Here is a 23,861-nt window from a genome sequence, read left to right as displayed (position 1 = left end):
GGAGATGAGCACTGAAAGCAATACGGATTTAGCCAGTGGCTGAATTAAGTGAAGGCGAAGCGTGGTTTGGAAGTCCACTGACTGACATTGTTCCGGACCGGGGGATCTGTCTCTCTGATTTTTAGAGGAACTACAGTTTAGCGGCAGCCAGCCGGACACAGTCACCACGCCGCAGAGTGGCCAGCAACGAGCGGGCGAGAGAAACGAGAAAGCACAAAGACTGAACTAACCCGACCCTCCTCCTCTTTCTCCTCCTTCCCCGGCTCTTTATTTGCACATTTACTAAAGACTTAAAAGAAAAAAAAAAAAAAAAGAAAAAAAAAAAAAAAGAGAGAGAGAGAGAAAGAGAAACCCCAACAAATCCACTCCAGCTAACCTACGAGATTTTCGGTCCGCCGGGGGTTTCTCCGCGCCGCCGACCACGGCAATGCCTTAAATTTTCACTTCAAGGAATAACACTCCCCGCTCCCCCGAAATAAAATAAACCCAATAAACCTGCCAAGTCTCACTCATTCCCGACGGAGAGCTCCTTCATCCAAGGATTCATTTTGAAGGCAGCGGCTCGCTTTATTTGGATTTTTTTTTTTTTCCCGTTCTCCTCCCCCGGCGGAGCCCCGCCGTCCCCCCTCACCGGGCGCCCCTCGGCCGGGGCTGCCCGGCCCCGACCCCCGCCCCTCCCGCCGGCCGATGCTGGCGTAGCCCTAGCGACCCCCTCCCGCCCCCCGATCTGTCAACCCCCCGCGGGGCCGTCACCGCCCGGGGGCCGGGCGGGGGTGGGCTGGGGGCGCGGGGCTGACCGCCCTCCGCCCCGCCGCCAGCCCCCGGGCTCGGGCTCCCGCCGCTGCCCCCGCCTCCCCCCCCATCGCCCCCGCCCTCCTCCATGCGGCAGTGAGGACCGACCCATCCGGAGGGCCAGGACCGGCAGCCAGCGATGGGCGACACGGCTCCCCCCCAGGCCGCGGGGCTGGGGGCCGGGCTGCTGGGGGGGGGGCCCGGCGGCGCCCCGGGTGCACAGCGCCATCGTGGAGCGGCTGCGGGCCCGCATCGCCGTCTGCCGCCAGCACCACCTCAGCTGCGAGGGGCGCTACGAGCGGGGCCGCGCCGAGAGCTCCGACCGCGAGCGGGAGAGCACCTTGCAGCTCCTCCACCTCGTGCAGCAAGGGCAGGGCGCCCGCAAGGCCGGCAAGCACCCCAAGGCGGCCGCCGCCCCCGCCGCCGCCGCTGCCGCCGGCGCGGCGCCCCCGGACTACCACCAGCACCTCCTCGGCAACGGCGGCATCAACGGCGAGCAGCCGGCGGGGGAGCAGCGCGCCTCGGCGCTCCTGGCGGTGAGTCACAGCGCCCGCTGCCGGCGGGGAGGCGCCGCGCCGAGCCCCGCTCGCTCCGCGGGGCGCCCGCCCTGCCCGCGCCGTCCCGCGGGCCCGGCCGTGCCCACGGGCTGGGCCCGCTGCGCCGCGGGGCGAGCCCTGCCGGGCGCCGGACCCGCGGGGGCATCGAGGGTGTGAGGGGCGGTGGGCAGGCGCCGAGCTCGGGGGGGCTGAGGGCGTGTGCGTGTGTGTTCTTCGAAGGGATTTTGGGACTGCTTGGGGTGTTGATTTGGGTTATTTTATATCACGCCGTGCACCTAAAAACGCGTCGCGCGCCTCTGCCGTCGCGCCTTGCCGAGGCGGTGACAGCGGCATCCCTGAGAAGGGCACTGGCAGCCGACGCTGTCAGCGCGTCCCCGAGCAAGGGTGACAAGTAGCGCTCGAGTATCACCCGCGCTCGGGATTGTTCCCCCTCCCCGCTCCATCCCGTTCGCCAGGGCTTCAGACGCCTATTTTAGGTAATTTCGCAGCCGTGCCCCTGGAACTCGGGCAGTGCCTAAGCCCGGGGCAGCGGGCACTGTCCAGAGCGGAGCGCCCGCGCCCGCGGGGCAGCTCCGAGCGCCGGCCTCGCCCGCGATGCTCAGGTTGTTATTGTCACCCAGAGTGTTTCGCGGAGCAGAGTTACGAGAGTTTTCCAGGCACTGCCGCTCTGTAAATGATACGCTGACCTTTTTCAACTGGAAATTGCTCAGAACATGTCAAGGAGGCGAAGCCTTGTCTCCTGTTACTTTATTACGAGCAGTCAGTGCACCACGCTTTTGAAGGCGTTTGCTCCGCTGTGCTGCCTCCCAACTCTTAATTCTCGGCACACACGCGAAACATTGAGGAGTGAATGCATCCTGATAGGCCCGCGGCTGCTATTCGAACAGCTGAAAATAGATCGCTCCCTCTGCTCCAGACATCAAACTTATCTTTCTTAGTGCCTGACGTATGCTAAAACGGGACCTTTGTGGTCGTTTCTGCTTTACCCGTGCGGTGCGTGGATCGACGTTTGGGGCTGCGTTACTCAGCATCATTCGTGAGGGTGATGATGTAAGCGTTAAATGCGATAACATTGTGTCCGAGGGGAGTTTAGGCGCTTCCACCTGACTCAGTGTTCAGATTAAATCTCCCCACATTCCTCGTCACAATCAAGAAAGCCATTATCTTATTTTTCCAGTGTGTATTAATGTAATGCTTTGCACTTGCCTTATGGGAAAAAAAGGGCTTTTGCCTAATAGTGTATGTCCCAGAAAAATTCACTTTCTGAAATCAGGCAACAGGCCTATGTGGGGTTTTTGTTGTGTTTTGTTTGTTTGTTTTGAATTTATTTTTTTTTTGCTAGTTGTTACTATTATTATGAAATAGCTGGAGACAGCTGTTTGGAAATGCTAAATGAAACAACTCCCAAGAAAATACTGAAAAATTTTCATATTTTAAGTGCACAGAGGTTGTTCTTGTTTCTGAAATATCACTAATGGCTAATAGCCTGCTGCTTGCTGGAGATGCTATGCACAGCCCTTGCTCTGTGTTGCATGTTGCATTACCTCCCAGAAAACTCCACACACACGTGACCTTGAGAAGCAAAAGGTCTGACGAAGTCCCCATCGTTTTTGCACGCCAGCCTTCAGTAATCATGCTGAAAAGGTGTGTGACTTCAGTGAGCATGACGTTTGGGGCCCTGAACCATGTTTTCACACCGAGTAAATGCTGGCTCATGAAACAGCATTGTTGTAATGGTGTCACTGCACATCCTCCCACTCTATGTTTGACACTGACATTCCTCATTTGCTGCTCTGATTAAGAAACAGAGAAAGGCATTGGTTCAAAGTCACACCTCTGTGTCGTGGAGGTACACCTTCTTCTTACCAAGAGTCCTTACAACAGTGTTGCAAATATTAACAAGGAATAGCAAAACACACAGTGTCTGAGTGGGGCGAATTCAAGTGGCTGAGGGTCATACAGCTTTGAGGTAGAACAGCTTTGTGTTCCTGTTCTTGAAAATTCAGGGGGCAGGGACTGATCAGGAAAGAACAGTCTTGCTTTTCTTCCAGGCATAGCTGGAAAAGGAGTTATCTCTACCAGTTATTCCAAGGGTACTGGAAGAGGAAGGACGAGGTAGACTAAGCCTGTTGTCCTGTGCATTATAAATGGATGGGAGGAGAACAATCCCTAAGCAGAATTCATCCTCTATGGAGTGATTCTCAAGAGGAAATCCATTGGAAGCCCTATATGTGCTATTCCTCTAACTCCAGATTCATTCCTTACAGCAGACAGGTGTCCAGGGTCCTGGAACAAAGGGGCAGCTCTGATTTTCAGTTGTGGCAGGTACAGCTCTAGCACAGGGAAGTCCAAGACAGGAGCAGGGGTTCGAGTCTCACACTGATCACGTGAGACTGGACACACAGCCGACTCCAAGGGGAATGTAAAGCTCCATGTGCCTTGCTGTAGGTCCACCAGTTTAAAAAAAACCCACAGCTCCACACAGGTATGTGCAAAGGCAGTCATAACTCTCACTGGGGAGCTCTGGCTACCAGGATGCTCTTTTGTCTGCAAAACCCAGCTGGGTTGTTTCCTCTGCTTTGCAGGTCCCACTGCTCTTGTTATACATGTGCCTGCCGTGTTTAGTGGCACTGGCTGGGTCATTTACACAGTTGGACTCAAAAGTAAATATTTGACACTTGGTAACATTTGAAGCAATGTTTCCTTGAACATATCAAAGAGCTTGAAGTGATTATCTGACATTGTTGGTACTATTATTTGATAATTATCTTTTCCCAGTGGGCAGTTTAGAACTGGCAGAAGAGAGAGTTTTTAGAGGAGTTTGGTTTGGCCTCAATTTAACATTGTTACTTTGATTTTTGAGAAAGTATCTTTAGCAACAGCATTTTCTAATTGGATACTGGGGATCAGATTTTTTTAGCTGGACCATTGGACGTGGGTGTGTGTGAATGAGAGATTTATTCTTCGGGACGCAGCTAGGGAAGCTTTTGTACTTTCTGCCTTCGTGCATTTCCCAAGAGCTGACATTTGTTTATTTATATGGTGGTGTTACTTTTCGTGGTGCAGAGTGGAACAGATAAAATATTCTCTCTTTCTTTTATACATACATCTATGTGTATGTATATGCCCTCCAGCACTCAGCTGTGTATACTATTTACGTTATACGTAAACAGTTAGCTCTGGAGGGCATTCCTCAGTGCCTTAAGCACTGAACTGGTAATACTAAACTTCTTGCATTGCAGTTTCAAGTCTCTGGCAGCCAATTCACTCCCTCATCCTTCTGACACAGGCTGATCACTGCTCATTTTGCCCAGTGAGAGCTGGGAACTCTGTCTCATAGGCATTAGTGTATTATTCTGGCCAGGTTCTTTCATTGCAGCCATCACCCCAGTGGCTCTGAGTGTGTTAAGCCATGTTTGTCATCAGTCACAGGTGACTTGTTCTGCTTTTACCCATCTCACGGTTGTGCTGAATTTATCATTACAAGAGTTGATTTAAAATAGCAATTAAATACATTAATATTTTCTGTACTTGAAAAGTGACTGTAAAAGTGGCCTGCTCCCCAGATATAGTCTGCAAGCAGGTGAAAAAAGAAAAGGGAAAACCACCCCATAAAAGTGATATATCCAAGGAAGAGGGGAATGTGTTAATTCCTCCTGCTCCCTGAATTCTCATCAACAGCTGTACAAATCTAGAAGAGTCAATGGGTTTGTTCCAGTTCCCAGAGGACCTCAGTGAAAACCAGGGTTGCCTGACTGGTACCAAGAGCCAAGACTGACTTGTGAAACCTCAGTTTAGGCAGTTATTTTATGTGGAGATCCTGAATTAATTTCCTTAGGACTTTTTTTTTTTTTTTTTTTTTAATGATCCACACTGTTTGCTGAGGTTTGGCCTCCTCTGTGCTAGTGTTAAAGATCCTTGAGTATTTTAAAAGGAACAATTGTGCTCTGGTATCTTTGCCCAAGCTGACACTTACCCCCATCTCCCAAGTTCTTTGTTTTGTTTGCTGCTTGGCTGCCAGGGCACCCTGCAGAAATACCTGCATTTTTTGTGGATGTTCATAACATTTGGAAGTGCTCTGAAGCAAGCGGGATAAGGTGACCAGCAGTGGGGTGAAGTGACATTATGGTGTGGTGAGGACAGGTGGATTAAAGCACAAACCATTCTGCAAAGCTAGAGTGCAGTCTTTTCACTGACACAAAGTTTGGTGCCAAAGCAATGGAAATGTTCTGTTTGTGAGACAAAGGACTGCTCTCTGCTCCTTGGGCTTCTGCAGGAGCAAAGCTGTGTTCTGATAATCACAATTTATGTGAGTCAGGTAAAAGGAGTAAGGCACATTGCCTGTGTGGGTGGGTGGAAAACATTGATCTGCTGTTATGGGCCCTCTGGCCTGCTGAGAGCCATTTGCTTTGGACAGATATGGGTGCCATTTTAAAATCTTTGTTCCCCTTAACTGTGAGAATATTTTCCAGACCATAATCAAGAAGACTCCCTGGAAGCTGCATAGAAGCTGTTTTTAATGAGGATTTCAACAAGTGAATTTGTTAAATTTATGCTAGTATGTAGGAGCCTTTTCAGGCCTAACTCCCATCAAATCACTTGTGCCCTTTAAAGCTTTTTCAGCTTTGAATATATTTAATGAAAGTCTCCTCCATTCTGAAACTGTTTAACAGGCTGTTTCCACCACCAAAGTTTCTGTAGGCAATGAGCAGAGGAACAATGTCTCTGCCTGGACTTGACGTGCTCTCCAAGGCCAACCCGTGGGCTTATTAACATCCGTGGCTGTTATGGCCTGTCCTCTGACAGAGTTCTTGCATCCCCTGCAGTACTCAAATTGAGTCCCTTTTCTGTAGCACCACAACAAAGGAAAGTGATATTCAGCTTCTGTTAGTTCTAGTTTGAAAAGTGTGACTCCAGCAAAAATGTGAGCTGTCCTGTGGAGAAATCTGAACCTTAGAAAGGTATGTCTGAGTCAGAGAAGCTGTTTTGCCGAAACTTTGACTCGCATCACTATTGGTACTTCTCCCCTCACAAAGAGCACTCCCTGCAGAAGGAGTATGTGGGGTTCAGTTAGGTTGCAGTGACCAAAAAAAGCCCCAGCAGTTAGGTTAGTCAGCAGGTTAAGAAAGGCCACGGTGCCTCTCTTCCTTTTCCTAACTGCTGTCAACAGTCCCTTTTACCAAGATATTGTCTTCAGAGGCCAGTTGTGGTCTGCTTTTCTTATTAATTTTTCTGCCTTATAAAACTGAAACTTCACCACTGTCTCATTTCTGGAAAAGAACTGCTCCATCCAGGTCCTTTTGACAACTTTGGGAAGGGTGGTATCTTCACTGCTTCATTTATATTGCACTCCCTATGTGGTGTAGGAGGAGCTGGAAGCTGGCAAGCTGCTCCAGCTAACAAAGCACTGGCATAGAGGTGCCAGCTCTGCCAGAAAGTGTCTCTGTGGTCTTGCAAATGTCTCCTGCTGTGCCCTTCTATGCTTTAGCTTTTCTGGTGGTACAGTCTCACTAGCTAGCGCATGGGACCTTGGGTTCTGCTGAAGGCTCAACTCTGTGTCAATGACCTGACACAATCACATCATGGAATTCAAGCAGGTGATTAAAGCAACTGCTATGTAACACCTCAGAGGGCACACAATCAGCTGCAGGGTGCCTAGAAGAGCTTTGGCCACCTGCCTGCTCTGAAGAGAAGAACAACAAGGTCTTTGCTCTTTGACCTCTCTCTGGTGTCTGCATGTCAGTATTCCCCTGTATGAATTCCCAGTGGTCGTACTCCCAGCAGGAGTAAGATGAGGCTGATGGGATTCTTGACAGGTCTGTATTTTCCACAAATCTTAATCACAGTCTGTAAACCTGAAAAGGGTCTTACCTATATCATGCTGCTTCAGTTTGGAACAGCTTTGAGCAGTGAAAGAGGCAGTAGTCTTGGCTGAAGTAAAGAAGGAGCTGTTGCTGAGTGAGATTTGGATCAAATTTTCAACTTAGCAGTAGTAAGATACAGATTTTTTTCTGTGCTTTTTTTTTCTTTTAAATAAAAGCATAAACTATTTATGCCCTAGATTCCCATTGGAAAGCTTCCTATAGCCACTTGAGAGCCAACTTGTTAATTTGCTATACCTTGTCCAGTTCATCCAAAGTATATTTAGATGCAGGTAATCAGTCCATATTTGTACTGTAGTGCCAACACTAATGCCTAAACCAAAATACCTGCAACTCTCAAGCAACAGCTTTTAGGTGAGCATGCTGTGAACTGAAATCTAAGTGTTTCCACTTTGACTCTAGGATCTATTCAACAGATTACTGCTGTTATTTCACTTCCATAAACCTCAGTTTCTTCTATGGAAGATAATGTTTATCACTTCTGTAAAGTGGATTGAGATGTGATGGTGAGTTTTATTGCTCAGAAGCCAAATTCATTATTGATGAAGCCTAAAACAGGAGTTTTGAATGTCTGCTTTGAAAAAGCCTTTGAGGAGCTTCAAATCACCTTTTCAGCCTTTGACTCACAGATCTGAGTACTGGAAATACAAACCTGAATGAGTCTTTTACATAATCACATTACTCCAGAACTAGGTTTTCATGACACCGTGTTGCCAATATTCACAATAAAAGCGCAAGATGTGGCAGTGACCTTTCTTTTTAGCAGAGAAAAGGATTTTTTTACTTTTTTTTCATGATCATGAATGTGTATGCTTTATATTTTCTTGATTTACTTGCTCCTGATTCTGCATCAGTATGTGCTCAAATTAATCTCCCAATTAAATCTTCTGTGTCCAATTTTCATGTACTTGATGCTTCAGCTCACTGGGAGTAGAGTGGGACTGGACTGAGAGTATATACACAAGTCATCAGGTCTCTCTGAGGCTGCAGCTGCTCCCCAGTGAAAGCAGGTGAGAGCCACCTTGCCCTGCATGTGTTGTCTCCCATCTGGTAGTAATGGAGGATGGTTCACATTTATGGCTCAAGGTGAGAAAAACACTGAGAAATGCTGCTTAATTGAATAATTTATGCAAAAATTCCAATGCACTTACCTTAAAATTATAATTTATTTTAGTTTTAATTTGAAAACACCCTCATGCCTGTGGTTTTTCCTACAGGTGTTGGCATTTCCCTGAAGAAATTCCTTGTATTCAGAAATGGCTCCTGTAGCTATTTTTATCTGTGTCACTCAGTTATAATTCTGATGTGCTTGCAAACCCAACTGAATCAAGGTGGAGAGAAATTAGTACCAATTAGGAATAAATGTGAAAGTGCTTCTGACAAGTGAGGATGTAGATCTTGCAAACCCCTTTACCTGCTGCCTGAGCCTGAAGCTGGCTAAAGGACTTGGTAAGATCCTGGACTAGCAGATGAAACCCCAAGTTCATCTGGTTCATCGTGGCCATTCTGTTTTGAAACAAAACATGCTATTGTGCAAGAGTCATCCTGGTGGTACCCTGGCTTTATTGTAGATCTCTGCAGCCACCTCCCTAGAGTAGGTGTTATACAAACACCCAGTGAGAACTGTGCCCCTCCCTGCGTAGCTCAGTGCCTCAAGAGACAAGATAGACAAAGAATGGAAGGAGGAACAGAAGCACAGAAAGGTCAAGTGTCTTGCCCAAGGCCAAACAGCAGGTCAGTGGCAGAGCTGGGAACGGAGCCCAGATTTCCTGACTCCTAGTCCAGCACTCTATTAATCATCTCTTTGCTTTGTGTTCCTGGCCTGTTACTGATCATAGAAAATGTGAGGATGACTTTCCAACAGCTTCAGAATTGCTTCTTACTTTTGGAAACTATTGATCATCAGCATGTTATTGAGATAAAGAGGTCGTGTACTGGACTCTTGTACATGTATATGCACTAGAGGATTCAGAACTGAGTGTTCTAGCTATTGATTTCAATCCAGGACACTGAAAAGCCATATTTCATAATCCCAAATGTTTCTTCTAAGTCAAAATTTTAAAGCCTTTTTTTTCCCCTTACGTTATGTACTAAGTGGTTTGTTTTTTATAGCATTACCCATCACAGTTGAACTCCTATATTGGTGCTTGCCCTATAAATTAAAAATTAGCTGTAACAGTTATTTAGTTAGCAGGGCTTTTCTTCTCAATGGAATTTACCCAAGAAACAGTCAGAAAACCACTAAGTCAACAGTCCTGAGACACTGGTGATCCTTACTTATTTTCATTCCTCACTGTAGGATGTATTCAGTTTCCAAAGCCTTTCAATGGATTATCTTGATCAAAAAGTTAATTATACCTGTGAGATTATTTTTTTCCTTCTGAAAAATTTTGACTTGAGGCAAAACTCTGGCTACTGTGGTAATGACTTACTGAGAGTCTCTTGTAAACAATAGTATAATCACTTTCTTATAGTCATGGCAACAGTGTTTAAGCAATGAGCTTACTGAACATAATGTGCACTGTCTCCACTGAATAGTATTATTGCAGCACTGAAGTGTATGCTGCTCATTTTCAGAAGACTCAGAGACATAAATTATTCAGCAAAATAACACTGCTTCAGAAAGCATCTTTGAAATAGTTGCATTCTGTACTAGCCAAAGAAGGGCGTTCATTGGTGCTGACAGGGCTGTGTTTAGTTACTGCACAACAGTGGAGTCTTTGGTCCAAGCTTGCTCCCGCAGAGTTTAAGGGTGTCTGTCTCAAACCACTTGAGGACTGTGCTACCTGTTGGCAGGGTCGTGCTTCTCCTGGTAATGTTTGCTGCTTTGGAGGGCAGAATGGATCAGGGGGATGCATCCTGCACATATCCATGGTATGAGAGGTGGCGTCTGGGTGCAGAAGGAAGAACTTGGTTTAACAAACAGGAGGTTTATTCAATCCCTTCCCTGGCTCACAGGATCACCTGGATGCCTACTCAGTGGATTGGGGAGGCATCTTGTAGAGTGGGTGACTTCACAGGCAGCTTTAGAGTTGAACCTCAAGACAAAAAGCTGTCCCTGATTTTTCTGTTTATTTTGTTTTTGTATCTCTCTTATTCAAATATCTAGACTTGAAGGAAAGACCTTGTTGGCAACAGTTGTTGTTCTGGGATGAGTCATCCCACCAGATTTTAGAAATACCACCTCAGTGACAGTTGGCAAAAATGCTGCATGGGCTGTTCAGTTTATGTTTTTCACTTTGGAAAATCAGACCATTTATTTAGGGTTCTGTTGCTTTAGAAACCATCTCCAGGTTCCTTGCCTTGCCTTGCCTTTCTTTGCCTTGCCTTGCCTTGCCTTGCCTTCCTCTCACTCTTTTTTCCTTTTTTTTCCCCTTTTTTCTCATTGTTATGGTATCTCAACGTCTGCATTTTCAGTCTTTATTATGATCTGATTTGCCCCTCCTGAAACTGCCTATGGGAAATACTGTGGACATGGCACTGTGGAACATCAGCCTAATGTAGGATCAGGCCTTTTATTTCTGATCATGATGCTAGTTTATAGTCAATTATTTTGTTTTCCAAAGAAATGCATTCTCTCTGCTTCTCTGAAAGCTTTTGGTTCGACATCCTTCCAAGCTAGATAGACTTGGTGTTCAGCATGCGGCCGCTTACCTCCATGGCCCAGTTCCCGGAAACACTTATGCGTGTGCTTAATTGTGCACACATGGGTAATCGCACTGAAATCAAGATGTGTCGAATTAAGCAAGTCAAGAAATATTTGCAGGGTTTGGTCTTTGTTCAACAAACAGGCCTCAGCCTGGCTGAAGTCCACGACATGCTGCAAAAAGAATCCAAATTCACAAGTAAGTAGTGTATTAATTATCAATTGACTTATTTCCTTAAACCAGCTAATTCTGTACTTTTTAAAACTACTTGCCATTTTTCCTGCAAATCCAACTGCCCTTCCTTTCACACTCATTTTTCCTCCTCACTGCTCAACTCCCAACAGACCTGAGCTGCCAGCCACATGATCCCCTTTTATAACGATTTGAGTTCTGACGTTTCTTTTTTTCCTACCAACTTTATGTATTACCATAATGGTTTCTAAGACATATTTTGGCCAGCTTTTAGGGAGAGAGAGAGTGTCACAGTGTTTCAGGCCTTCATTTCTAAGTGCAGTATTAAATATAATCCTTATAATTATAGCACTGCCCCTTGGACTACTGTAGTTCAGGCTGTGTCAATATGTCCTCAAAAGCTCTCTTTTTCAGGAGCTGAAACTCAGTCATGTTGATAGAATTGGAATTTGATTGGCCAGCAGCTGCAAACACACTCTGGCTCCATTCCCCCCTTCCACCCCACTCCCCAACTTCCTGCTTTTTTTCCCCCTTTACTACAAAATCTTCTTGCTTTCCGTCAAAGTCATAGTTTAGAAAACAGAGCTAATGGCTAATTCCAGGCTCAGTTAATTCTGTCCCTTTGGGTAAGTCAAGACTCTCCTTCATGGGGTGCCCTGAGGCAATCTGAAGGCACAATCTACTGTCTGTGTGTGGATGGTGAATCCGAGAGCCCAGCTCAGGTGCAGTGTGAAGGCCATCCTCAAACTAGGCATGACCATCCATCATGTAGGAGCTCCTAGAATGCCATCAGTGCTACTCTCAGCAGCTAAGGAAGCTGTAGATGTGCCTGGGCTGATGTCTGTGAGGCTCCTGTGTAAGCAGGCCTGGGGTCACCACAGCCCTCTCCCCTCTCGTCCCCTTGGTCAGTTCCATACAGACCTTGCTATTCATCTAAGCAAGGGCATTGGGATGAGGGCAATTGCCAGCAGCAGTTTATACTGCAAGTTTAACACACAACTTTTTCAGCCCTAGGGGACTGGCGGGAAAAAAACCAGCTTTGAACTGGGGGAAAAAATAACTGTATCCAGTAGTTGTATAGCATGATCCTGTCATTTTTGGTACTTAGAAACCAAAACAAACCCCCAGCCTTCATAACACAAGATATCCAGGTTTTAAAAGGTGCCACTTGGAAATACACAGTAACTACTTTTCATAAGGCCCTTTAGTCCGTGTGTTTACAGGTGGACCAGAATAGCTCTGCAGAAGTTAATCCAGTCCCTTGAGTAAACAGTATGTACTTCTAAAACTTTCTGTATAAACCAACCATATGTAAGGCCTTTGGCATACATTTGTACCACACACAATACATCTGAGGGACCCTGCTAGAGCCAGGATGGCTAGTGAGGTTGATAACCCCCTTGCCAGTGTACTGAATGTGTGTTCATTCTGTCATGCCTCTGAAGGATAACAGCCTTTGTATGACAGCTATACCAAAAGGGCTATTTACTGCAACACTTTATTATGTGGTTCTTGCAGCCCTCTCCCAGGACATACTGTCTGTACTTGGGTCTCCCAGGCTGCCATCAAAGCACAGGCTCTTTGACACGGGTCAGAAGGACTCCTCACCCCAGGTTTGCATTGCCACTTTTGGTCACTGAAGTGACACTCACCCCCTTCCCCTGGTAAAGTTCTTCTCTGCTGTCCCCCTCCTCCACTTCCTAAAGCTATAAACCATGTCTCCTCCTCCACATTCACCCCCTCTCACCTGGGTTATTGCCCTCCCATCTCTCCTTTCATGCTTCTGACACTGCTGCTTCATAATGTTGTTTTTCTAGTTTGGAAAGGCCAGAGGGCCAGGCTGAGAGAGACATTCTGAACACATGTTTTCCACATGTTCTCCTCATCTTCACTCATACTGCTTCTTTAGCTGTCTTTAGTTTTTTGCTTAAACGGGACATCTAATGACCATGAGCATATTCTCTTCTCTTACTAGTTTTATAAAGGATGAGCTCCAAGTTCCTGTGTCACTGTGATAAGAAACTCAGAGCAAAAGCTTCTGTGAGTTGACAAGACACTTGTAAGTTCTGTGACTCTTCGCTACAGGCCATCAACACTCACAGACTGGGCATACAGTTGTGAATACTTAGGCTCTAGTTCAGAAACATACTAAAAGAACATGTGTGACAATAAACATATGATTAAATACTTTTCTGTTTGAGTGCTGCTTCATTGTGGAAGTGGACCCCATTCTGGAGGAGGCATCTTTATTGGTCTGATTCAGAAAATGCTTAAGGGTATACCAAAGTTTTAAGAATAGTATTTCATCCACTATCTTGTATTTTTAGTGACTCTTAAATAGGGCTGGGTGGTGCAGGCAAGGCAGAAAATGTGGGGGCTCTCCTGGTCACCTTTTACATTTTCACTCACTCTGGATTCTGAGTGTCTCTGAACTGTAAACACGTTTTGGTAGTGCTACCGCCTATTTGCTGCTTGAATGTTCAATAACGTAACTATGTTGCGTACCCAGGTACAGTTTATTTAAAGCAACTGCCATTAAATGAAGAGCAATTATATCTTAGAAAGTAACTCTTCATACAGAATTAGCATTATTTCTATGACTATGTTTGACAGGGAGTTGAACCCTTGGACTCTCAGATTCCTCTCCTGCATCCAATCTCCTGCAACCAGTCTGGGAACAGTTAGGAGTCCAAATCTTTTTGACTTAAAACATGTAGGCATCAAATCTTCTTGTACTGAACTGAAACCAAGGAGAACTGGACATCTAATTGTATTCTTGAATCTAAGCCTAAAATCTCTGGAGATTTTTGGAACATTTATCCCTAGGAGATTTTGCTGGAGTCAAGACTACAGACTGGAGCCATGGTTGAAAAAAAAAAAAGCCGACATGTGACATCAGTGCATCAGTCAATGAGTCATCCATCAGTGCCAGAGGACAAAGTATTCTTTGTATTTACCTAAGAAGTAGTTACCTATTTACTTTCTGAAATTGTAGTACTAACTTGACATTTTGGTTTGCTGTACTGTGAAAACACTATTTTAAATGCCTTGTATAAAGACAGGCTTTCTTGTTTCTTGAACAGTTAGAAATACTAGAGAACAAATGTAAAAGGCCCATTTCCTTCCTTGCTTGTAAGTGTGGTCTAGGAAAAATCCTGACTTGTGCTAGTAGGAGACAGTCCAATCTCTTTTCTTGCCAGTGATGTAAGTGTTGGGCCTTTAGAGAAGGCTGAGTTATTATCAGTGCCTTCTGATCTGTCACTGTTTCTGCTTTCCCTCTGCTTTGGCCTTTCATTCTATAGATAATTTACTGAAAATGTATTTTAAAAAATTAAAGGCAATAATTTATTTAAAAGGGCTTTACCTGTAAAGGACTCTAGGCATACCACACACAGGCAGGTCCCAGCTGGGAAATGCAGTATTAAGGCTGAAACTATGTCTCTCAGACTCCCTGTTTCTCACGGTCCTTGCAGGGTGGTGGGATGCCTGGACTTCCCAGCACACATGGTAACCATCGATCTCAGTGTGATGTTAAGAGGGCAGTGCTAGGAGCCAAAGGCAGAAGAAGAGCTGAAGGGCAAAGGAAGAGAGTGAAATTTTGCTGTCAGTGCTGGAGTGTCTAGCTCTGTACAATCCTATGACATGTAAGCAAAGGAAGCTTGAAAAAATTACCCTGGGACTAGAAAAGCAAATTGATGCAGAGCAGGATAGCCATTTTTTCAAGAAGCAGTAAAATTATTTTTTTGTCACTTTCCGAGGAAGAAACTGATCCAATTTGACTGACTCCACTCTAGCTGCGCAACAGGAGCCAGTGGCCAGACCTCCTGTTTTATCAGGCCTATTACAAGAAAATTGCACATCTAAAACTCGTGCTTTTCTGTATCTTGATACACTTTGTCTCCTCAGAAGTGATTTTCTCCCTCAGCACTTAATCCCTCTTTAGCCATCACCTTTTCCCGCCTTACAAACCACTCTGTGTGTGCACTTGGAAGGTTGTGTGGGCACCAGCTTAATGTGAGTGCTTTGTTGGGGAGGCCAGAGCCGTAGCCTCTCACAGGGGTAATGAACTACATATTAGGACCTGGCTTCTTCTGAAATGGTCTTTAAAGGTGCAATATTACAGGAGCAATGGATGTGAAAGCAAAACAAAGCTGTTTAGAGCCAGAGACATTTAAGTCCTGCATGAACAACTCTGCTGATCTTTTGTAACCATCTCTTATCTAATCTATCTAACCTAACACATTAGTATCTTTACTGCATTTATTATCCTTTTATCACGGAATGGCAGGAAGGAGATTGGGGCCTTGGTAAAAGCATGAGGCAGAGAGGCATGAGACATAATGTTGAGCAAAGGTTAAAAGAGCTATACAAGCTCTTCTATTAGACAATGAGCATTGCAAACAGCAGACCTTCTTGTCCTTCTCCCATTCCACTGACTTTGAGGTAGTGAGGACCTGGTGGCAGAGACTTGGTGTGGATAACTAAGACACTAGAGCACAGAAGTGGATTGTTCAAAGGTTCCTGTGCCTTAGAGATTTTCTCCAGCAAAATTCAAATGCAAGGCCATGGATACCTCTGATCACCGCTCAGAAACATTATTAATGAGACCATTTTTCTGAAGAGGTCCTATAGTTTCTACACCATCAGATTTCATTTGGTTTCCTTGATGGGATTGAGCTACAGCTACTGTCAGTGTTTATTTTCAGTTAGTTTTATTGGTGGCACTGCTCAGTAACACATGGTTAGCATGGTCCAGTTAATCAATCCTCCTCCTCGCTGCCTCCCCCTTTAATTTTTTTTTTGTCTGCTCTTGCATCACAGAAACATTTCCAGCAATTCCCTTTACATAACAGTTGCTGAGGCAAAGGGCTGTCTAGTTATGCAGAAACTCAGCATCCCAAAATGGATAAGGTGGAAAGGCTCTACAGTGGGTCATCTGATACAACCCCCTGTTCAAGCAGAACTGCTCTGGACACAGGATTATGTGTCCCATGGCACAGGATTGCATCCAGATGGTTCTTGAATATCTCCAGTGAGAGAGACACCACAACCTCTCTAAGCTACTCAAGTTCCAGTGAGGAACTTGACTGATAAGAAAGACCCTTCACACAAGTTATTCCCAAACCAAGCAGGACAGGGAGGCACCCAGAGGTGCTTTTGAGGGCCCATTAAGGCACTTAGTTGTAGCCAGGATGGGCTGCTTAGCAGGAGACACAGTGAGTGCCTTTCCTACTCACAGCAGGCAGAATAAAATCTGCTTATTCATGAAAACAGTCCTGAAAAAGAGAAAGCAAAGTTAAGCTGGAGTGTTTGGTTCCTACTGGAACACTTGCAGCTTGCACTGATGATGATGCCCACTGGTGTGTCTAAAGGCTGTCAGCCAGCAGAAGATAGCCCACTCATGTGAAGAGGGGTGCAGGCGTGCAAACCAGAGCTACTCATACCTGGGGCTGCTGTGGCTAATGGAAAGGGACACTTCTGACTAGGCAGGGATGAAGGATGTAGGATGGTGATGTGAAAGGCTTCACATTTGCTTTCCTGGTGTGGGCTAAGTGATTCCTTTGCTTGCAAGGAACACTAGGCATATGGTTGAGAACTTCCACCCCATCTGTCAATGAAGGGAAGGAGTACCTGGCGTTGCAGAATGAAAAGTCTGAGCTACTGACAGATAGTGGCTTTGCATGCAGAAAGGCACTTGAGCAGCTGGATACAAAGCAGAAAATGAACATGTAGACCCTTGGCTAGGGCAGGACCCTTCAGTTTTATACCCAATCTCATTAATTTCTTCTGATTAACACCAGTGAGAGAAAGAAGAGGATCTGCACCGATAGCAACAAGGCTGTTGGTTAATAAGCCTTTTGATCTTTGCTTTACTGGTCTCACTGGAAACCAATCTGACCTTCTCCAGCTGAGGCTGCCCCATGGGGCTAACCTCCTAACACACATCTGCAGCCATCACCAGTGGCACATAAGGGAGTGACAGAGGGAATGTCATGTTCAACCTAAGGCTCCCCAGCCTATTGAAACAAATCTTATCACAGCTGAGACAGACTAGTTCAAAGCTCTAGATTGCTTTTCTGGGTCTGTAGGTTCTGAGACTGCTGTGGCAGTGCATCACAGAGTCTCAGGAGGAAGTTTTATTGTTGTGTCTCAGTAGGAGCTACTGGGGTTGTATTAGTGAGCCTGTTCATACAGAAGACAAGTGTTCATGTTACCACTGAAGAAAAAAGGACTGGCCCTAACTTAAAGTGTAATGCTATGTTTTTAAGATAAGGAAAAATCAAATTAAAAATCATTTTCATAGAAAAACTCAGTTTGGGTTGACTAGCTTTGTTCAGGTCATCAGTACATGATCATAGGGTAACTTATTTTTTTGTGTCCTAGTTCATGTTAACACACAGAGGCTTGCACGCTAACCACCGTTTTCACCACCACTAAATTCTAGAGGTCAGGGACCTCTAGAATTAAACTTACGAGCTATCATAGTGTGGGTGGACAAACCAGCTCTTTCAGGGTAGTAACTGAGAGACTCATTTCCTCTGTGGATGAGCCACAGAAATGGATGCATAACACACACTGACCAGTGGATTACATTTTGGCCTGTACTGTGCAGATGTAACCCAGCAGCCAGGGTGAAGCAATCTTAAAATGACATGGAACATACCATCATTAGGACCTCATCACACTGTGGGTATCAAATGATGTGCTTCTCTTGCCAATGAGAGTTCAGCTCAGTGTTAGGGTGTCAAGATTTGTGTTAGTTGCAACAAATCCTGCCTGAGCAATGTGTATGTCTGTTATGTAGAAAACTCACCCTCTTTCTTAAGCTATCCACACCAAAATGTCTCTTATGTAAGCTTGAACAAATTATTCTGGCTGGAATTATGGTTCAGAGTGGTTCTGCACTAACTTGGACTGAAACACATGTAACTGAAGTGCTGTTAGTCCCCCAGAATCCTTGTTTGCACCTTTCACCCCAAAAGAAGGATAAATTCTCCCACAGGTTGTACTGGACCAAGACAAACTGCAGAGCTCTGTACAAGGGACTGTGGCCCTGCACTGTCTCAGTCACACGTATGTCAGTGAAGAAAGACTAGTGGTGGTAGGATTCTGCAGTGAGGACTGACACCCTAAGGTCACTTGTCCTGCAGCAGAGGTTCACACCTTCCCACAGGCTTACTCCAAGGCCAGGCGCATTGAAAGCACGGGCCTACCTCAGTCTACATTTAAGCTTGAATACTGGGAGTATTATTTCCATTTTGAACTTTTTCCAAATAAATATTTTTTTCAAATGTTACAAAAATAGCTAAACAATATTGTAAAGCCTGAAGAACATTCTTTTGAAGAACATTCTTTTGCATCAGGATTTGAATTGGAAATGGCTGTTTGGGGGCCAATTTACTTTAAAAACTACTTTGTCCACAAGGAGCTAGTCGGCCTATGGTATTTCCAGCCTACAAAGCTTTTTTTACTTTAACGAGGGCCTAAAAGCTCAACAAAAAAAAATCTCAGTCCAAAGAAATTCCAATATTGCTTATGCCAGGAAAACTATATCCATTCTTGAGTTTACACTGCTGAAGTTTAGTGGCAGAGAATTGCCCATATGCTTATCCATGCTGTCACACGTACCCTCAAATTATCCAAAAACAAGGTTGCTTTTCTTGAACAGAGCAGGTTCTTACTGTGTCTACATGGGAGTATAATGTCAGTGGACATACCTGTCAATCTTTTATAAAATACAGATCCTCTAAAAGTTTTCCAGTACATATGAAGGTTCATTTACAACTAATTTAAGCCTCGTGGCAATTGACTTGCTTTTCTTACTTAGCTTTCACAGACCCTTCAGAAGTAGTCTTCAGACCCTCATGACTCTGCAGACCACTAGCTCTTAGTTTAAACAAGATACTTTGGGGCCTTTTGGGCCTAATTTTCTATAGCTTTGCAGCTTGTGAGGTCTTTTATACCTATGCGAAGTGTGAGTAAAATGCTACCAGATGAGAATGGTGGTGTTCAGCTCTGGTGTTGGCTTTTATTTGGACAGGTGTGAAGGATGCCAAAGCAAAGCAGTGACAGATCAGGGCCCCAGCACTGTAACTGCTGGAGCACCACTAACTGCTCCCTCCTCCATGAAGATCTTGAGCAGCACTACTCACAGCAGAGCTGGGGAACAATTCTTTTTGCAGAACCATCATTCTGCTGTTATTCCCTGAAAGCCAGGCACTGGCCCAGCACATCAATAACCATGGCAAGGATCAGGCCATTACGCACCTTGGAGTGACAGGTGGTTGTCTCAGGCCAAGGGGCTCTACTCAGGGTTAGACTCTCGCTTTGTAGTGCTGTTTGCACCCCCATTCAGTCTCAGTGTGCTTACTCTTTTTGGTGTTTCATGTCTGGAGCATGGCGCAACAGTCTTTCCGTTTAAGCAAATACAGTGAGAAGTGTGAAATGTTTCAGTGCCTTTTCTTTCCTTTGATCTCAGGTAAAGCTCCATGCAGAGGGTTACATGATCTCCATCACTATCTCCTTTCATGCCCAATAATTAGCACAGGTCCATGGGCTGGGTGCAATGCTATCCTTCCCTGTGCTACAAGGGGAGAAGTAAAAGGGGTTGGAGTGATTGTTTGCTGTGTTGATGACTGTGGTGTTGCCATGGAAAAGCTGGAGACTTCAGGGGAGTTTGTGTTTTGTTGGGCAGGCAGCCAGCCTGCTCTGACTTATTACAACTGTGTGAGTGAGTGAGCCATGCAGAACTTTATCCCTCTGTAGCAATTCCAAGGCAGGGAGAAAAAGAGAAGGACAGGTCTGCTTTAATAAGGAGGAGTGCAGTTCACTTTGCTAAGGCTGATTGCATGAAAAACAGAGATGCAGAAAAAATCCTTTGCTATTTTCCACTTTTTTTTTTTTTTTTTTTGGCAGAATGTGTCCGCGCTCTTCTAAGGACTGAATTTTGAGCAGTGCAAATAATAAAATCTCAAGTAATCCTCCTGAAAGTGAACAGAGCCATTTAATTGGCTGTATCTGTACTGAAAGGAGCATTTTGAGTTCTGCTGAGTCTGAGTCTATTAATGTCTTTGATCTATTCCAGAAACAAAAGTGGAAGCAGACTATACTGTTTTCATTATCTATTCTGAATGAAGTGCAAAAAGTAAATACACAGTGTAAACAGGGAAAAAAATTAATCAAGGCCTAGGTCCAGCAAAAAGCTATCTTCATACTGAGCTTCCCATACTCCGAGTAGTACCATTATTCCCTGGAGGTGGAATTAAAAGTGATGCATGCTTTCTACAAATCACTTTCTATGGGCAGATCTCAAAGCAATTTACAAAACCAGCCAGTTCCATTACAACCACATTAGAGAATGAATAACTGGGGCCACAGGACTCATCCAGGAGAGCAGGCCCTGCCTGAATCCCTGGCTAGCCACTGCTTTCTCACCACGCTCCCTCTGTGTACAGAAACTAGGTGTGAGATGTCAGGGTTATTCTGAAGCATTAAAACACCGCTGCATAGTATAATTTGTTGTAACTGACTATTTTTCTACAACCCTGGCTGCCATGTCATGTTCATGGTGTTGTATTTAATTGAGGTAGAGACAACTGCCTCTTCCTGAAATATATTTGAGAAGGTGGGAAATAACAGGATTTTGTTACAGACTCTTCTTGCTTTCAGGACATCTGGATGTTTCAAAAAATCCATTTTTATAGGAAAGAACTGTTGCAGGGGTAATTTTCTGATTTTCTTTTTTGAATTAGGATTTTCTACCTGACAGTTCAGTCGTATAATAGATGGACCTAGGTGTCCTATTTTAACATACACTTCTCAGGGAAAGGTGTTCTAAATGTTCATCATAAATTGTCATCTAGCAAAGCTCTGAATTTAAAAGAACGGAAGAAAGCAAAATTACTTCCTATAGAGGTTGGCCAGGGAACACACAGGGAAATCTTGACTCTGCATGAGTCAGTGACAAACTTCTGGAGCTTGCAGCCTCCCTGTGATCATACTCAGAAGGTGAATCCTGCAAAACCTCTGACCATGTGAGATTCCCATGAACTGCAGCCAACAGCATCACCACCTGTTTACTTCCAAAGGTAAAAAGCTGCCCGGGTACCATCACAGTCTCTGATGTTATGCTGGCTTGCAGTGTTCTGTGATTGAGTTGGGAGCTCCAGCTGAGAAGCTGGGGACAGATCTTGCCAACATGGGAGGTAACAGAAACTTTTTTTGGTTTCACTGTGATCTAGGTAAGGTCTAAAGGTTAGGTAGTACTGCAGGACCCACTTACGGTTTGTCAGTGAAGCCATTGCCTCTTTTCTGTATCTCAGGATTTGTCTTTGGAGATGATTGTCTAGTTACTTGGTGGCTGTGATATCTCAAGAAGTTACACCACAAAGCAGATTAACTTTATGTTCCAAATACAGCAGGACAAATGAACTAGTGTAAATAATATGGCTTGATGATGATGTGACAGCTTACACCAGCAGAGGACTTAGCCAGGGAGATGAAAGGTTGCTGCTTTAAAGCTAAATGTCTGCTCAAAAGAGTTGCTTTTATCCTGCAATTTTTTTTTCTTACTTATTTCTGTGACATTACTGGTTCAGTATAGAAATTTCTGTCATACCCAGAGAATTGTAGTAGCTACACATTCAGGGACACTCCAGACTAATGAGATCTGCAACATCTTTAATCTTTCCTCGTAGCATGCTGTGCTCAGGATGCAGTGTGTGAGAAAGACCAAAAGTGAGGGATGCAAGAAATGTAGTCACACAGGAAACTGAAACTGCCCTGTCATTCATTTCTGTAGTACAAAAAACCCTTTCTGTAACCTCAGTTTCCTGATTCTCGTGTGGCTGGGGCCAGATTTGCCACTGGTGCAAACTGGCGCAGCACTACTGACATCAGCTGACAGCACACCAGTTTACTCCAGGAGATAACTTGTTCCAAGTCTTTTCAGCAACAAAACCAAGAGGACAACAGATGTGGATGAATCCAAGGCCAGTGAGGTCTTATGAAATGAAGGGATTGTTTTTAATAGTTGGTGTGCGTGAAGGCTGGGCTTCTTAATGATACTTGAACCCAGTTCTACCACTGTTTTTCCAAAGGAAAAGCTACTGCTGAGTGCACAGCAAAACTATCCACAAAGTTGTTTATCATTCAGGGAGTCATCCTTAAACTGAACCATGTCTTGAAAATGGATGTTTTTTTTGAATGCTGCTGCATCTGAGGAGCTACTGAAGATTCCTTCCTTAAAGATCCTAATGTTTCTCAGCTTTGTCTCCACTAGCCAGAGAGGAGCTGGCTGGTATAAACTGCAGCAGCAATTTTCTAGGGTCATGCATACTGTGGTGTCAGAGAAATCTGGGAAGTCAGCTTCCAGAGTTCTGGTTTTATTTTCCTCCCCCAGGGCAAAAATGGTGTTAATAGTATTGAGTGAGACCCAGCTAAGGATATGTCCTACAGCCGGTCTTCCTATGTTAGTGTATAACATTTTCAGGCCCCCAGATATGGGTGTCAATGGTGCTTATGTTCTTCTACATGTATCAGGGAAGTTAAACTGGCAGAACTGGGGTGAGGTGGGAAGAAAAGGGAAGGAAACCTCTGCACACTCCTTCCTCTGGCCCCAGGGGTTTTGCTCTGTTTGCACTGGGCTTGTCTGAGCTTCAGGGCAGTGGGCAGAGAGGAAGTTGGAGTGAAGCTGTAAACTCACCTCAAACCTAACTGCATCCTCATCCTGATGCCTCTTTTTATTAGGCAGTGGTGTACAAAGCTTCCCTGTATACAGTGAAGTACCCTCCACTTCGCTCAGTGGTGTTTTCTTGCTAAAGTCATAGCTTTTACCAGCTATCAGCATTTCAGGCTAGCCAAATGAGAAGGAAAGGCCATGGTTAGGCAGAGACTAATTAGAGGGACTAATCAAGGGTGCTGGCAATTGTGCGGACAGCCTGGTGAAAAGAGGGATGAGGAGGTACGCGTGGTTCCCCAGCCTCCCGCTAACAGAGCCTTGCTTCTTCATGTGGCTGCTACAAACTTACGCAAGGGCTGTGAATTCCTGTGGTGTTTCTCTACCTCTGTCTCAGCCAGGTGGAAGCTCTGTAGAGGCAGAATAGCTCATGCTACACATCAACACAGCTGCAAGAGGGCACCTTCCTTCTCCTACATGTCTCATCAAGCTGACCAAGGCACATTTTTGGCCTACTTGATAATACCTAAATCACTCTAATGGGGAGGAGATAGCAAAGATAAGCTTGAGAAGTGGATATTATGAAATCTGTGGATGCCTGGGCATTTCATTGTGCTATATGGAAGTGCTACTTCTTAGAGGTTGACCCATATGTAAAGCAAAGCTCTTTGGATCCTGCCAAATTCATCACTCAGGGTATTGCGGAGACTGCTGAATTCAGGGATAGCAACAGCAGTCCTGCATTTCTTTATGCCATTTTAAAATAGGACATCAACCCAAAAGCATAATCTTAAATTCAATCTAGAAAGGATTTTGAGCTGTGCTGAAAAGCTCAGCTCAGTTAGGATAGCTCACAGCCACACTCATTAACCCCAAATGGGTTACTTTTTGTTAAGGGCTGGGTGCAGCAGCTAGCTAAGGGGGAAGGGGCAAGAGATGCTGCATAGGACTGCAGTCACATGCCACATGGTGCAAGTGTGCATGGCACACACAGCTATACGTGAGTGGGAGGGGAGAGGGGAAGGAGAAAAGATCGGACCACTACAGTACCCTGGGCTTCCTTGGCAAAACTGTAGAGGACTTAAAAGGAGTGAGAGACTAGGTGGAAGCAACA

At 45.1% G+C, this 23,861-nt stretch overlaps 1 protein-coding gene across 1 annotated transcript in view; it reads left to right on the top strand.

Moving 5' to 3' along the window:
- The first annotated feature begins 631 nt into the window (after nt 1-631).
- Nucleotides 632-23,861, top strand: part of MAML2 (mastermind like transcriptional coactivator 2) — a 209,303-nt gene continuing 186,073 nt past the window's right edge. The window contains 2 exon segments of the mRNA XM_038156332.1: nt 632-982; nt 984-1,328. Of these exon segments, the coding sequence (XP_038012260.1) occupies nt 932-982; nt 984-1,328 (396 nt within the window). The 5' untranslated portion in view covers nt 632-931.

Source organism: Motacilla alba, chromosome 1, assembly GCF_015832195.1.
Source record: "Motacilla alba alba isolate MOTALB_02 chromosome 1, Motacilla_alba_V1.0_pri, whole genome shotgun sequence".
In the NCBI taxonomy this organism is placed as follows: Eukaryota; Metazoa; Chordata; class Aves; order Passeriformes; family Motacillidae; genus Motacilla; species Motacilla alba.
Note: the sequence above shows the minus strand (reverse complement) of the source record. Positions and strands in the feature narration are given on the sequence as shown.